At 44.2% G+C, this 17,361-nt stretch overlaps 1 protein-coding gene across 8 annotated transcripts in view; it reads right to left on the bottom strand.

Annotated features, from left to right (window-relative positions):
- Positions 1-17,361, bottom strand: part of LOC137424708 (arf-GAP with Rho-GAP domain, ANK repeat and PH domain-containing protein 1) — a 189,490-nt gene that overhangs the window by 42,064 nt on the left and 130,065 nt on the right. For all 8 annotated transcript variants that reach the window (XM_078775817.1, XM_078775816.1, XM_078775821.1 and 5 more), the window contains 5 exons: positions 6,785-6,887; positions 6,452-6,683; positions 4,809-4,860; positions 4,145-4,308; positions 3,687-3,896 (listed from right to left, as the gene is read on the bottom strand). In XM_078775817.1, the coding sequence (XP_078631943.1) occupies positions 3,687-3,896; positions 4,145-4,308; positions 4,809-4,860; positions 6,452-6,683; positions 6,785-6,887 (761 nt within the window). The remainder of the gene's footprint in view (positions 1-3,686; positions 3,897-4,144; positions 4,309-4,808; positions 4,861-6,451; positions 6,684-6,784; positions 6,888-17,361) is intronic.

Raw genomic sequence — 17,361 nt, 5'->3', positions numbered from 1 at the left:
GGAGCATTTTGACAGTTTACCATTTAAGGAAAAACAAGTGAATGATTTAACAGCCAAGCTAATTCAACAGTTATGAGAAACTCTTGGACATTCACAACACTTCGTACAGTTCTCTGTCCTGTGTTTGATTGCACCTGGAAGCCATTCTAGAAATGTATCTTAGATATATAAATCAGAGGAACATTTAGATGACCTCCTTAGGTGCAATACAACCATTATGGAGGCTTCTCATTACTCAGTTGTTGTACGTCTTGTGGCCGGCACCCCTCATACCAAAGCTCACAATACATAAGATCATACAACACTCATTTCAAGCTCCACAACACACACTCCGCGTCCCGCAACACTCACTCCGCGTCCAGCAACACTCATTCCGAGTCCCGCAACACTCACTACCAGTCCCGCAACACTCACTCCGCGTCCAACAACACTCACTCCGAGTCCTGCAACACTCACTCCGAGTCCTGCAACACTCACTCCGAGTCTGGCAACACTCACTCCGAGTCTGGCAACACTCACTCTGAGTCCCGCAACACTTACTCCAAGTCCCGCAACACTCACTCCGAGTCCCGCAACACTCACTCCGAGTCCCGCAACACTCACTCCGAGTCCCGCAACACTCACTCCGAGTCCAGCAACATTCACTCCAAGCCCCGCAACACTCACACCGAGCACTGCAACACTCACACCAAGCCCCACAACACTCACACCGAGGCCTGCAACACTCACACCAAGTCCCGCAACACTCACCCCAAGCCCCACAACACTCACACCGAGCTCCACGACACTTACATCATAGCATTTACCTCTCACACCAAGCCCCACAGCACTCACTGTGCCCCAATAAACACAAACACTCACACCATAGCAGTAACCACACACACTGAGCCTCGCAACACCACCACACAATGGCAGTAACCGCTCACGCCGACTCCCACACAGTAATGACCACCATATCTCAAGGCCAAGTACAAGAAATACATTCATTTCCATACAAAACCACACCTGCATTTCCTTAAAGGAAAATGTGGCCACAAACACCTGGGAAATCCATGTGTGCAAATCGTACCTGATCATTCCAGAGTGATTAACACATTCACCTGATGTTTGTCAGGGATATGGACATACAATGATAAAAACCGCAAACGTTTTACAACAGAAATTTCAAGAGCATTGACATCATTTGATGAGTTTTTCAAATATTCCAGAGTTTGAAATTAAATTAATAGATGACGTGTACTTCTCAATTGAATTGACAATTCCACTAAACCAATGGATTCATGTTGACTCAAGGAAGTATTCCAATGTTTCAAAATACCATTGATATCGTGGGATACATGGAATCAACCACTATTGCTTTGCTAAATTGCCAGTCCATGATTTATCAGTGCTCTATACTTTTTAAATGCTCAGCATCAAGGAAAGAAGCAGCACGTGCATTTTAAAAGTCTTTGCTATGACTCGGACGGGTGTTTCAGACGCTCGTATAAAAGGACACGGAGCCGTTAGTAGTTGGAGCAATCCATGTTCCGCGTCCGGCACTCCCGGCCCGGAGGTGACTCCGGAAGTACATGTGCACAGTACACTGGGCGGTGTTATCAACACAAGCTAACACCTGTAACATCTCCCTTTTTTAACATTACTAATATCAAGTGATGCAATCTATTCTACCAAAATTTCGAAAAGAGATGTAAACTGGTAACACAACATAACAATATTCTGGCTAAATTATAACATAGGATTATGCCAGGAGCTGAACATTTCCACCAATCAATGACATCAAATCAATAACTAAATGTCCTTGCTGTTACTTGTAACAGTTCACAGATCAAGTCTGTTTGGGGCTTTTGACAGTCTTCCACTGCGGGAGAAAACAGGGCTCCTGTGTGAGAGAGGCTCTTTGACCATCGCCGATGTTGAGGGTGTGCTGCAGGTCCTCCCTGCTGGTGTGCTCACTCTCACCAAATTCTTCTTAGCATTGCAGCCCTCAGGCTCAATGGCAGTTTTGTCTTCACTTTGCACATCCGGTCTTGTGATGCTCTGGTTGTGCCTTTCCTCCGCTAGCAAATCCGAGGGCTGTCCATAACAGGGAGGTGGTGCTGACTCAGCTACTCTCAGGTCCACGCGATTGCGGCGATACAGGGCACCCTCCACATCCACGAGATAGGAGCGTGGGGCAACCTGTTGCACGCAGGTTCCTATTTTCCAGCGACCAGTTCGGTCTCCAGGCAGTGGTTTCATACTTATGCACTCACCAACTTTTAGTTCAGGTAAGTCTCTGGCTGACCTGTCATAGCCGAGCTTGGATATCTGCTTTTATTGACGCAGTTTCTCCAAAACACCTGGCACCACACAAGGCTCGAGCAACTTGTTGGTCACAGGTAAAGGTCACGTGGTGTCAAAATTGTCAATCGATTCTCCCTCTTCTTGCTTACAGCTGCCGAACACGTATCGTTCAAAAATCACGTTTATTGCCGGCTTGAAGTACGTCTCCAACGCAATTAGTATGGCCGACACGTCTTTCTCCTGCTCGGCTGTGAGATTCAAGTTGTGCTTATAAACATGACGACATTCGCTGCCCATCACCATTCTCAGAGTTGCCGCTTGCACTTCCTCTGGCTTCTCATTCAGACCGGTTGCGAGTAGATAATCCTCAAATTCAGCTCTAAAATTGTCCCAATTACTGCTCCAGTCACCACTCATTTTCATCGTGTCCGGGGGTGGAATGTTGGCAGCCATGTTGATCAAGGCCTATGCCCGAGGCGTTTCAGCACAGCACGTTGCGGCGGGAGATCACAGTTATTCACTCACTTTTGTACACGCGGTGGTGCTTGAAGGAGTCCGTTATGGGGTAACTTGCATCAAGCCACTTCTGTCACCATGTTTCAGATGCTCGTATAAAAGGACACGGAGCCGTTAGTAGTTGGAGCAATCCATGTTCCGCGTCCGGCACTCCCGGCCCGCAGGTGACTCCGGAAGTACATGTGCACAGTACACTGGGCGGTGTTATCAACACAAGCCAACACCTGTAACAACGGGGTTCAAACCGCCGACCTCTCGGGCTCAGAGAGGAAGCTGTAACCATTACATCACCGAATCGGGTGGATTGGATGTGGATTGGATACAATCCCGGATGGGTCATCACTCCACCAAATGATACTCAAATAAGAGTGCAGGAATTTGGAATTTGACTATGATGGCAGTGATAGCTCACATACTCTTCAGGAAAGACACTGGGGGATCTTTGACGTTCACCAAATACTGGCAGATATAACACCCAGTTTAAGGTCCATCCAAGGGACAGCACACACATTGATGCCTTGCCCTGCCTGGGAAACTCCGGGATGACAGTTCTATGCTGGGTCGGGAATCAAACCCAGGCTAGACAGCTCAGAGGACATGTGAAATTTTGCATTTGACATTCCATGTGACCAATTAAGCAACATCTTCCCTTCCACTCTTCCACATTTGTATTTTCTGCACTGTTCATTAATAAGCGGTGTGCATTCTTATTTCATGTTGCACAATGTTGTCTAGTTTGGGTTTGATTCCCGACCCCACTACAAAGATCTTTCAAGTCCGGTATGCCCATACATGTGTATGTCTGATGGCAAACATTACTTATGTAACAATCACTAACTTATGCGAACTATAGTTTGATGAAATTGAAGTGATCCATTACTGACCTGAAACTTTAATCCATGCCAATTGATTGGCCTTGAATAATCCATCCGAGAGCTCCCTCAAGAAGCGTTTCAAGACATTTGCGACATCATCGACAGGGTGCTCACCCTCCCTGAGCCACACAGCACGGGCATCACTGCGCATTGCCTCCAGGAGAACGTGGACATGCGAGTTCCTCCCGCACTTTCGATATATCCCTTGAGATGTAATTCCTGCCATACCCCAGTAACAAATACAATCATGAACAAACAAACAAAAAAGACGTTTTAAGGCACATAAAGGAGCTTCTAAATATATCACATACAGCACAAGGACATTAAAATACCCTAATGTACTTGTACATGAATTTCATACATGACCCTTAGATTCCAAAATCATGAGCAGTGTGATCGGATTGGAACACGGATCCATGAACATTCAAAAGAGTGAAGTTCTCTCTGCGATGTATCGACTGGCTCACCGTGCTGTGTGATGTACTCTATGCAGCGGTGTACGGTCACCGGAACGTCCAGTTCAGTCAGCTGCTGGTGCCCGAGAGATAAGCTGCTGCTTAGAGATGCTGTTTCCATTGCGTGCCGCCATGAGGCAAAGTCCAGCCGAGAATCGCTTTGCATGTATAATGTTCTGGGGAATGTGAGAACGGGAAGGAAATGAGTGATGGGTATGAAAAGCCATGCAAGCGATGGGTCGCCAATCGCCATGCTAAAACGAGAAATTATGAATCAATTAATTAAATGAATAGAACCAACCGTAGAGGCCATTTTCCCCTGCGGAGCAGGGGTTGGCTTTTTTTGGGCACCGTGGTCCCCTTTTTGAAGCAATGTTTTATGGCCGGATGCCCTTCCTGCCGCCAACCCTGTTAGTCGCCTTTTGCGACACACAGGGAATTACCAGTGAGCTGGTACTCAATTTGCCGACCTCGGAAGGATGACAGGCTGAGTTACTCCCCCTGGCGTTGATTCAGCGATCGACCGGGATTCGAACCCAGGATCCTAGGATCCCAAGCCGGCACGCTAACCGCTAAGCCAACACCAGGCTAATTAATTAAATGCATAAACAAAAAAAGAAATTTAATGATTTTAAAAATACTTTAATGAATAAAAAAAAGCAAAGTCCTTTCAAACCTTCTTTTTTCCACCAGGACAATGGTTTGGTGTCCTTCAATGAGTTGGTCAGCTGTGGCACAAGACAAAAATTGATTGCTCATTTATATTAAAAAAAAAAAAAAAAAATTTTTTTTGTATACTGAATCGAGGCTCGTGAAAGAGCTAACATTTATTTCACAAACAAATCAACCAGACAAACAAGATATATAAAAAGAGGGAGCGGAAGACAAGATGGGGAGAGAAGGGGAAGCACACAAAATAAAGGGAATGCCTCTTAAGGCAACTAACTAAATGTATGTATTTCTATACAATTGTATTTTCACTACTCCACAAATCAAACAGTCATTCCACTGGTAATCGAAAGCACTTTCAGTGCACACTTTTGAGTAAAGCTAAATAGTTTGTGAGAGTAAAGTAATAAAAGCCCTCTGAGGTTTCCAAGTATAGAGTAAATTATCTTCACTCAACAATTACCCATGCGCACCAAGGATAAATGGTACCTTTTAATGAAGTTGTTCCTTCATGTTCTAAGCCAATCTCATAGGTCTGACACTTCCCTTTGAGCTGTTTTGTTTGGGTTTCATTCCTGGCCTAACTATAAACTGTAGGATTGGTGCTTCTCAAGTCAGATGTTTCATGACAAAGTGTCCCATCACTCAGTTGGACATTAAACTGGATGTCCCATCTGTCAGCATTAGTTGTCTTTCGCAAGGACTAGGGGATTTATCTTTGGCACCCTGAACAAATTACCAATTCCTCCCACTCACAGTCGAACACAAGGCCTGGTCAGCCGGTTTGTGAAAGACTTGGATGAAACTTCCTTATCAGATGACCTAACAAGGAGATGGTAGTAATTGGGCCTGCTAAAATAAGTGGTGGTAATCGTCCAAAGCATACTTAAACAGAGGCGATGCAAATCAAAGATTGTTATTAATTTAAATATTAATGAAATGTTTGCCTCGATAAAAACAGGTATTTTCCAGGCGAATTTATAATACACTGACATCATTTCCAGTGTTTTCAACTTCCGGTGTCAAAAAATAAAATAAAAAAATCACAAGAAATTCACTCGTTTTATTTTGATGGTTGAGAAGGGACAACCGACTAGACTGTCTGACGTCCTGATTTTATAGGGCATCGAATGTGTACAAATTCCCTCTGGAATATCATGAGAAAAACAGATAAGATGTTAACCTCTTTTGGTAATTTGGCCACAAATTACTTGAGGAGTGAAATATGCACTCCTGAGCAACAATTACATGGCAATACTAGTTATCCACAGTGCATGAAAGGTACATTTGATTGAGAGACAATATCAAGGCGACGCTAGGACAACGGCCCAGTGACATTCATGTGGATTAATCACGTCGGTTTGTAAAACCAGATTGGAGTGACAATACGTCACAGTTTGTTATCAATGAAGTGACTTAGAAGGAAACAAAAAAATGAATTAAATATACGAGAACTGCAATTTCTGAATTTCCAATTGGATTTCCAATTTAATAATTGGAAAGTATTTAGAATAAAAATAACTGTTGCAGTTCAATTAACTTTCAACACAACTTCCTGCCAAGACGGACGTCAAATATACAATATCCCTAACCCATAAGAGAAAGGACATGCCTGACATCTACCCCATTCCTGATCCCCAGTTAACTCACAAATCTCCTGCAGCTTGCGAAGATTTAACGAATCATTCCATGAAGAGCTTGCATCTGTTCCATTGCCACAGTCGAAGTCATCATTGGGGAGGCAGAAGTTCAAAAATGAAGAGCGAAGCGCAAACAAGCCAGACTGTCGTGCGCGTTGCCGTTGCCCATCCCAATACCACAAGCGGCCAATTCTCCAAAACCCCTCAATATGTGGGACTGCCGGATCAAATGAAGTAAAGGCCTGCACTTCCACAAAAAGCGACAAACATACCATTGTTTTGATTTAAATTCCAGAGATGGAAGCACTCAATTTCTCTAAACTAGGTGTGAGAAAGATGGTACCTTAGCTAGTGATTGTGACCAGTCTCGCACGACCTCAGCATCATCAGAACCAAAAAGATATATGCGCTCACTCCTGCAGGATATCTCCAATGTGAATGGAAACCTGGAAAAAAAAGAAGAAGAAATGCAACACATGTGAATTCCACCATCAATCAAAAATTGTATCTTCGTGTTAAGAAAATAACCAGACTGTGGTTATCATTACAAATGGTACGTGCGGCGTCCTTGCTTGACGTTCAGAATAAGTTAAGAGCACGGATAATTCCCATGGGTTGGGATCCGTATATATATATATATATATATATATATATATACAAAGAGTTAAGTTAAGCACCCCCCCCGTTTTTTTACAACCTCGCACATTACAAGTTTGTTGTCGTCAAAACAGTGTAATATACCCATGATATTGCTATATTTTCTGGAGAAGTGATATTATGGTCACATAAAAACATAACAATCATGCCGTTTTCAATATTTTATTCTGAATAATTTAAGGTGAAATTCTTTGGGAATTTTAGGCATATTTTCACCTCAATTTAAGTATGGAGCTATAGGTCCATCACGGACAGTGTGGATGACGTTTATGTTTTCTAACGTACAGTCATTGTTCTGAGAAGACCTCTAGCGATCTTTGCGTCAATAACGTGTGTAGGACCCACGTGATCGGATCACTGACTCAACCCTACGTCTCATAGACCCTGTAAGCCGTCGTATGCGTTGCTGTGGCAGGTTGTTCCATTCCCGATGTAATGCACGTTCCAATTTATCCAGATTGGCTATTGGAGGGACCATCTTCGCAATTTGCCAATGTATACATATACACAAAGAATATATATTAGGGGGTGCTTAACTTAATTCTTTGTGTAGGGGTGCTTAACTTAATTCTTTGTGTATATATATATATATATATATATATATATATATATATATATATATATATATATATATATATATATATATATATATATATATATATATATATACACACACACACCAGACATGGCAGGTAAGTACTGCAGTAATTCACATGGCAGTAAATTGTAAATAGTATAAAGTAAATTGTAGATAGCAAACGTATATATAATAACATATATATATAATAACATATATAATATATACACAAATAATTAAGTTAAGCACCCCCCCCCCCGTTTTTTTACAACCTCGCACATTACAAGTTTGTTGTCGTCAAAACAGTGTAATATACCCATGATATTGTTATATTTTCTGGAGAAGTGATATTATGGTCACATAAAAACATAACAATCATGCCGTTTTCATTATTTTATTCTGAATAATTTAAGGTGAAATTTTTTGGGAATTTTAGGCATATTTTCACCTCAATTGGAACCTATATGGAGCTATAGGTCCATCACGGACAGTGTGGATGACGTTTATGTTTTCTAACGTACAGTCATTGTTCTGAGAAGACCTCTAGCGATCTTTGCGTCAATAACGTGTGTAGGACCCACGTGATCGGATCACTACTCAACCCAACTCAACCCTACGAGTGCACTCATCTGCATTTCATCAATGGATAATTGCTAATGTCATACCAATCATTATTTGATCTCACATACCTTAGAATATATGCCAATGTATACATATACACAAAGAATATATATTAGGGGGTGCTTACCTTAATTCGTTGTGTAGGGGTGCTTAACTTAATTCTTTGTGTATATATATATATATACACGATATCCATTTTTCCGTTCTCCAACCTATAGCTTTGTCTTTAAAAACTCAACGTTTCGGCCAGCAACCCAGCGTGCGCTGAGCCTCCACTAGCCTTCATCAAGAGAAGTTCCCTTGTTCACCTCCTCCCAGATATATCTGGGGGGAGGGGTGGGCCTATTCTATCAACCAATCACAAAGCTGCGTTGCGAGACCTCGTGACCATGGACCCATGCTCGGCTTATGTTGCAAGTGTTTTGTGCGTGTTTGAGCAGTGTATTGTGTTTTGTTGTCCGTGTTGCCTGTGTCGGCTATGTCCCACTTTGTCTTTGTCCTCCTCCACGCATCGTTGTCTCTCTGGTGTATTTATGCATGAGAGGTCCGTATGCTTGTGGTAACGCCACAGTCTCCTCTGTCAATGGTGCCCGCGTTTGGCCAGTGTGCCAGGCCTCCAGTATTTGCCTCCTGGCCCGGTTCGGGGATGCCGCCAGCACGCTCACATTGTCCCATAGAGGAACATGGCCCGCCCTTATTCCATGCTTGGCGATAGCAGATCTTTCTGGGTGATTACACTCAAAGGCCTTGTGGTGTTCATTAATGCGCTGGCCTAAGGTTCTTCCAGTCTCGCCTATGTATTCTCCACCACAGTCACATGGAATGGTGTATACCACACCTGTGCAATCGTTCTTCAATCTTTTGTCTTTGACCTTGGTCAGTGCACGTCTCAAGGTGTATATAGGTTGGTAGTTGACCCTCACCCCGACCGGTCTCAAAATCCTGCCAATCCTTTGAGATACCCGTGGCACAAATGGTAGCACGCAGAAGCCCTTAGGTGGTTCCTGTGGCACGTCCTGGATTCTTGGACCCGCCAGTACCATTTCATTTTTTTGGGCAGAGGTGGTCTGGGTAGCCATTGGCTTTCAATACCCATTTGAGATGCTTGATCTCTCTCCTTTTGCCCTTCAAGGTGGACGGTATATTCCTTGCCCTTTTTACGAGTGTATTCACCACAGCTCTTTTATGGTGCAGTGGATGGCAAGACGTGAAATCGAGGTAACGCTCGGTCTGGGTGGGTTTCCTATATACTGCGGTACTTAAGCTTCCATTGAGGTTCCTCCTCACCAAGACGTCCAAAAATGGAAGCGACCCATCCTGTTCTTCCTCACAGGTGAATTTGATGGAAGGAAACATTCCACTGATGCCCTCCTGGATTGCATTAACAGCCGTGCTGGGGCAGATGACAAAAGTGTCATCGACATAGCGGTACCAGACACGTGGCTGTGTTGGGAGGGATGGGATGGTGCGTGTTTCCAGCTCTTCCATCACCATATTGGCAACCACCGCAGACACCGGGGAGCCCATCGCAGTGCCGAACACCTGTTTGTAAAATGTGCTGTCAAAGACAAAATAGGTGGAAGACAGACAAGTGCTGAGGAGGTCACAAACGTCATCAACATTCAACTTGTCGGCGGCCTGTTTTCAGCAATCATCCTCCATTAGCCTCTGTCTCGCCACATCAACCGCCAGGGTTGTGGGCACGTTTGTGAATAGCGAAATGACGTCAAAGGACACCATGGATTCGTGTGGAAGGATCGTGGTGTGTGTTATTTTATCCACAAACTCGGAGCTGTTGCGCAATCCTCGGTCGGTTTTTCCCACGAGGTACTTTAGTATATTGGCCACGAACTTGGACAATGCATAAGATGGTCCATTGATACACGACACTATGACCCGCAATGGAACGTCTTCTTTGTGGATTTTTGGTAACCCATACACTCTGGGAGCGACGCCGTTGCTGCTATACAATCGCTGGTAGTTTGTACTCGATAGTCTTCCTGTTCTTTTTAACCTTGCAAGCAGCGAGTTTAACGCGCGTTCTTCCTTCTTCGTTGGATCCTTCGTTATACGTTCATAGGTGTTCGTATCATTCAATAACCAAGGTCAAAGACAAATGATTGAAGAACGATTGCACAGGTGTGGTATACACCATTCCATGTGACTGTGGTGAAGAATACATAGGCGAGACTGGAAGAACCTTAGGCCAGCGCATTAATGAACACCACAAGGCCTTTGAGTGTAATCACCCAGAAAGATCTGCTATCGCCAAGCATGGAATAAGGGCGGGCCATGTTCCTCTATGGGACAATGTGAGCGTGCTGGCGGCATCCCCGAACCGGGCCAGGAGGCGAATACTGGAGGCCTGGCACACTGGCCAAACGCGGGCACCATTGACAGAGGAGACTGTGGCGTTACCACAAGCATACGGACCTCTCATGCATAAATACACAAGAGAGACACCTATGCGTGGAGGAGGACAAAGACAAAGTGGGACATAGCCGACACAGGCAACACGGACAACAAAACACAATACACCGCTCAAACACGCACAAAACACTTGCAACATAAGCCGAGCATGGGTCCATGGTCACGAGGTCTCGCAACGCAGCTTTGTGATTGGTTGATAGAATAGGCCCACCCCTCCCCCCAGATATATCTGGGAGGAGGTGAACAAGGGAACTTCTCTTGATCAAGGCTAGTGGAGGCTCAGCGCACGCTGGGTTGCTGGCCGAAACGTTGAGTGTTTAAAGACAAAGCTATAGGTTGGAGAACGGAAAAATGGATATCGTGGATTTAATTTCCAACCGCCGTTCATTACTTGATATATATATATATATATATATATATATATATATATATATATATATATATATATATATATATATATATATATATATATATATACAGTGAAACCTTGACTTACGAGTGCACCAACTTACGAGTTTTCCGAGATACGAGCCGTCGCTCGGGCGGTTTATTGCTTTGAGATGCGAGCCGAGATCTGAGTTACGAGCTTACGCCACCCGGCACCAGGTGGGTTCCGGTCACGTGGTTATCTTGCCGTGCAAGCATCTCTGCCGTATATCGCTGCTGCTTTGTTTTCGCATTTTGGTTATTTTGGAAAATTTCTTAGTTTTAACCATGGATCCGAAGAAATTGAGTGCCAAGGGCAGTACTGAGAAGAAGAAGAGGATGATGTGCTTGGATATAAAACACGCAATCGTCGAAAAACATGAGCGAGGTGTGCGTGTTGTCGACTTGGCGAGGCAGTACGATCGAAACATTTTGAAAGGGAGGAAGAAACAAACCTCGTTGGACAGGTTTTTATTGAAACGCTCTGCAAGTGAAAGCGAGGAAAGTGTGGCGAAAAAGGCAAAAGTCATCTCCTCCACCTCCGCCAGCCACGGAGGTATATAATATGGAGAGCCAATTGGCCACCTCGCAGCATTAGCCGCCGTGAAGCCACCGGAAATAGTCTGGCGGCCATATTGGGAAGCCGATCGTAAGCCTGTCAAAGCAAAGGCGTGGCGCACTGATGATGCAGCTGGAGCGAATTTTAGGACCGCCGACTATTTAATTAATATAGAATACTAATATTTGAACTGATATTCGGGCTCAGAATCCCGTTCTTTAAGGAAATGGTGTTCATTAAGTTTGAAGTTGGTTCTAGACGCATTTTTCCTGGGGAATCCAATGGTTTAGAGCTTGTTTGAAAAAAAAGTGCCCAAAATTACCGCTCGGTGTTCTTTATCGTTCTTCTCATGACCCAATCACCCACTAGTAGGAATAAGAATCCTGACATGTTACACCCCTGTTTAACTCCTGTCTTCACCTTGAACCATTCTGTTGTTTCACCTTGGTCGACGACCGCACATTGAAAGTCTTGGTAAAGGGCTTTTACAAGGTTCACTAATTTTCCAGGTATGCTGTATTTCTTCATTATGACCCAGACTTTCTCTGGGCAAGGAGTCGAAAGCTTTCTAGAAATCTATAAAATTGAGGTACATCGTCGTTTGCCATTCTTTGGCTTGTTATATAATATTCCTCAATATAAAGATCTGATTTGTTGTCATGTTATATGATGTTACTTAATTCAGTCATTATATTGTAACTAAGATGTGTATGTTTCTATTACCGAGATGTTAGAAACCACGCAGATATAATGATAACCAGAGTTTATTCTACACTGACATGGGTCAGCAACACATCAACAGTGAGTCAGTCACATAAATGACATGAAACGCTGTCATGTAGTTAACCCACACAATTCACAGTTAACCCACAAAACACACCCACACCATGTAGAGATGAGGTCGCTCTTATATTTCAGCTTGCTCTGGTGTTGCCTCACTGGTGAGCAAACAGGACCAGTTTGCAATATTTTTTCCTGATGCGCTCTTCCTTCATGTCATCATCGAGTGTTCTCACAACATGATGGAAACGTATCTTGCTGTATGATTGTGATACAGAATGTATTAAAGCAAACACATGGTTGCTGTCTGCCTCACAGTCAAACATGTGCCGATCCAAGGAAGCAAATGTAGACCGACCGACCTCAGAAAGGACAGAAGTGGAAATTGCCACTCTTATCCCACTTTCACGAGGCATTTTGCCATTGCTTACAGCCAGGAGCCTCTTGACACAGCGTTCAGTCGCCTCACAGACACGAACAACACTGTGCGAGGGAACTATGAGGCCACCCCTGTTCTTGGTAACAATCAGGCTGTACATTCGTGTGGTTTGCCATTCTTCGTTGTTACTGGTCAATGCAGAAAGACATTGGCTACACTTCAGAGTCTTCCTCACCATCCTCACCACATAGCCGGCAATATAGCCAACACATGACTCTGTAAAGATGGAAAGTTGCTCAAAATTTGGAATATCCGCATAGTCGTGGTCCTCTTTTGCCGGCGATCCCAACTCCAGGTCGTATCGTCTGGCCACCAACATGTCGTGACTCTCGTCAGGCACAGCCTGCTTTGCAACGCACTTGAAGGAAGCCGCATTCAGGATTCTGGTTGAGTCCTGTGCAGAACAGTTCCCACTTGCAGACTTGATGTCATGTCGCATCAAGAGGTGCTTATATGCGGCAACAAACTGCCGGGCCGTTGGGTTATTCCCACTTCCACATGCAATGCGGACCGCTCCAAAGAAAAGTTCAATGTGGTCTTGGCTCATTTTGTACGTGAGCAGGTATCGCAGGGGAGATGAGGCAGGTTTGACATATGTGAAATACAAAATTTTGACACTCTCTATGCAGATCATGAAACCAATGAAGGGGGTTTTCAAACGCGTATTGGTCATAACTTGACCATTCATGTTTTTGATGTTGGACAAGTAACTGTAGGCAGTATCCAGGAATGGCAGGAAAAGTCCTTCTCGTGATGTCATGAGTGGTGCCTTGTAGTTTCGTGCCAATGGATTGCGAGAATTTAGAATGTCAAACAGTTTGTCCAATGTTTCAATGTATTGGCAGGTAGCCTCACTGCCCTGAAATTCTGATAGTTGCAAAGTGTCCCTGCAAAACCGAATTGCATCTGCCACACTAGTGCTCAATGTCTGAGCGGCTGTGTCCACCTTCATGACATTGCTCTTCCACTCGATGTGTTTCCGGGAGAGCTTATTTCCCAGACGCAAGCCTTCCCTCTTCTGCAGATCAAAGAGTGCCTGGATGTATTTCCACGCGATGACTTTTTTGTTGCCATCCTCCATCATTTTCATGGATCCAAGACAGTTTCTTGCAAGTTTAAGCATGTGACATGCATCGAGTACAACACAAATTTTCTTTTCGGGATTTGCTGGGTGGGGAAATGTTGGTTTCACATTCTGCGGCGTGATGTCGGCACCTAGCTCACGTAACATTGTCAAATGAGCGGACGGTCCATCGCAAGTTAAGGAAACCACCTCTGCACCGATATCATGCAATTTTAGTAGACATTGTGTCACCAAATTCGCCTGTTCCTTCCCCGACAATCCATTTATCATAAAGTATGCTACAGGCACTTTCCAACTGTCATTCAGTGCAACCAGCATGAAAACCAGTGCGTTGCTGGCCTGGGGAGCACTGTCATCTTGGACTCCGTTTCCGATGTCGACGTACCCCAATACCTTGTCCCCTAAAAAGTCAATTGCCTTCATGATGGCCATCTCGTCTAACATCAGGCTACACAGTGTTCTCTTGCCAGTCTCCTTCTCTGCTTTAAACCGGCTCTCTAGTGCTTGGAATACAACTGCACTAAAACCAGGTGAACCATCAATTGCGCTGTACCATTTCCGGATTGTGGATGGACTTGGCAGTGCCAAGTCGAATGTCTCTCGAACATAGTCGTATCCTTTAGCAGAATAAAATTGAAGAGTGAGTGCGAAAGACAAAGACACAAGACACGAAAGTCAAACACGGACGCAGACACAATCGGCTTCCCAATATGGCCGCCAAGCAACTTCCGCTAGCTTCAGCCGACAGCCGTCATTGGCTCTCCAGTTTATTATATACCTCCGTGCCGCCAGCATCTTCGTCTGATCTTCAAGGTAAATACACTTAATAAAACCAGTTTATTTCTTTACATTGTGGCGGACATGGAAGCTCACTGGCGTGGTGACATCATTCCGCGCACTGAGTGGGCGGCGGTCACGCCGAGGGGTAGGCGTGGCCTCAGGATATACACCGGGCGCACAGCCCGGAGCGCGCCAGTGTTACAGTGAGCTCTTGAATAAAGACTTACAAATTACCGCGTTGTCCGCTTCCTCCTTGTTTACAAGCAGCGCGCGTAACGCCGCTTATTATGTACAGTATATACGAGGTCGTGCTTGTTTATACATTATTTGTTATTTATAAAGTACATTTTTCTTATTTAAAAACACGTAACAAAAAAAATTGGTGTGGTTTTTTGGGGGCTGGAACGGATTAATAGCATTTCAATGGGGAAATTTAATTTGAGAAACGAGCAAATTGAGTTACGAGCTCGGTCACAGAACGAATTAAACTCGTAAGTCAAGGTTTCACTGTATATATATATATATATATTATATTATATATATATATAATATATATATATATATATATATATATACTATATATATATATAGTATATTATATATATATATATATATATAATACACACACACACATATACAGTCACGTGAAAAAGTAAGTACAGCCCCATGTAAAGTTTTGACTTTTTCAACATATTTCAACATACAGCTATATGATCTTCATTTCAACAATATTGACAGATAAAGGTGATATAATATAACAAATATCATGAAACATTTACATTTTGTAGTCCATTGTATAATTTAAATAAACATAAATGCAAATTTTGCATGTGGAAAAAGTAAGTACACCCCTACATTTATCACCACTTCAAATACCTAAAATTAGAATCAGGTGCACCAGCTTAGGTGCAAATGATTAGAACATCATTAGAGAGGATCTTGGAGGAACCTGTCTTATTTAAACCTCAGACATTTAGTTTGGTTTGCTCTTTGTTATTGAAGTGTGCGGCGTCACCATGCCTACATCAAAATAACTCTCTGAGGCCTTCAGAAAAAAGGTTATAGATGCCTACGTGTCTGAGAAGGGATTTAAAAAGATCTCCAAACAATTTGAAATCAATAATTCGACTGTCCGGAAGATCATCTACAAGTGGAGAAGATTCCAAACAACTGCCAACTTGTTCAGGCCAGGCCGCCCCAGCAAGTTCAGCCCGAGAGCAGACTGCAAGATGCTGAAATAAGTCTTGAAGAACCCCCAGAATGTCATCACAGGACCTACAGGAAGCTCTTGCCACTGTTGATGTCAAAGTGCACGAGTCTACCATTAGAAAGAGGCTGCACAAATTTGTTCTGCATGGGAGGTGTGCCAGGAGGAAACCTTTGCTGTCCAGAAAGAACCTCAGGGCAAGACTAAAGTTTGCCAATGAACACCGAGGCAAAAGACCAGCACTTCTGGAAGAATGTGCTCTGGACAGATGAGTCAAAGGTAGAGCTATTTGGGCCACAGTACCAGAAGACATGTTTGGCGAAAATCAAAGACAGCATTTGACCACAACAACCTGGTACCAATTGTAAAGCATGGTGGTGGAAATATTATGGTTTGGGGCAGCTTTGCTGCATCAGGGCCTGGGCAGCTCACCATCATAGAATCCACTATGAATTCTTCATTGTACCAGAGGGTGCTTGAAGATAGTGTGAGGCCATCTGTTGGAAAGTTGAAGCTCAACCGAAGGTGAACCTTGCAACATGACAATGACCCTAAACATACCAGTAAAGCCACCAAGGAATGGCTGAAAAGAAAGAAATGGAGGGTTTGTAGCGGTTCCCGCTGGATGTACACAATCGCCTTGCACCTGCCAGGACGCGGCCAGGGAGCAATCGCCATGCCGGGCTCGTCCGGACGGGCCCAGACGCGCCTCTCTCCCGGGCATGCCCGCTCTCGCCCTTTCCAGGGCTCGCCCAGAGCGCCCGGGCACGCCCAGCCTTGACTTGCCAGGCCGCGTCCAGGACGCCCGGGCATGTCCAGACTCGCCTTTCCAGGACTCGCCCTTGACACTCGGGCATGCCGTAAGGCGGAAGGGGTAGGGCGGAAAGCTCCGGAACGTTCCGGCATAAATGTGTATATATATTGCTGCCCGATAAACGGGCTTTTCAGAGTGCCCGAGTTTGATACGTGTAATAAAGCAACTCGGACGAATTTCCGTCTTTGGTCGCGTCAATTCTTTCGACTCGCGTTGGAGCACAGCTCCTTCAGGGTTCTGGAATGGCCAAGTCAAAGCCCAGATCTAAATCCCATCTCGATGTTGTGGGGGGATTTGAAACGAGCTGTGCATGCAAGAAACCCTCAAACATCGCACAACTGAAAGAATTCTGCATGGAGGAGTGGGCAAACATTTCTCCCAGTCGATGTCAGAGACTGGTAGATAGTTATAAGAAACGCCTACTTGAGGTTGTTTCTGCCAAAGGGGGGCAATACCACCTATTAGAGCCAAGGGTGTACTTACTTTTTCCACATGCGAAATTTGCATTTATGTTTATTTAAATAATACAATGGACTACAAAATGTA

This window comes from Myxine glutinosa, chromosome 4, assembly GCF_964187855.1.
Source record: "Myxine glutinosa chromosome 4, kmMyxGlut1.1, whole genome shotgun sequence".
NCBI classification, from domain to species: Eukaryota; Metazoa; Chordata; class Myxini; order Myxiniformes; family Myxinidae; genus Myxine; species Myxine glutinosa.
Note: the sequence above shows the minus strand (reverse complement) of the source record. Positions and strands in the feature narration are given on the sequence as shown.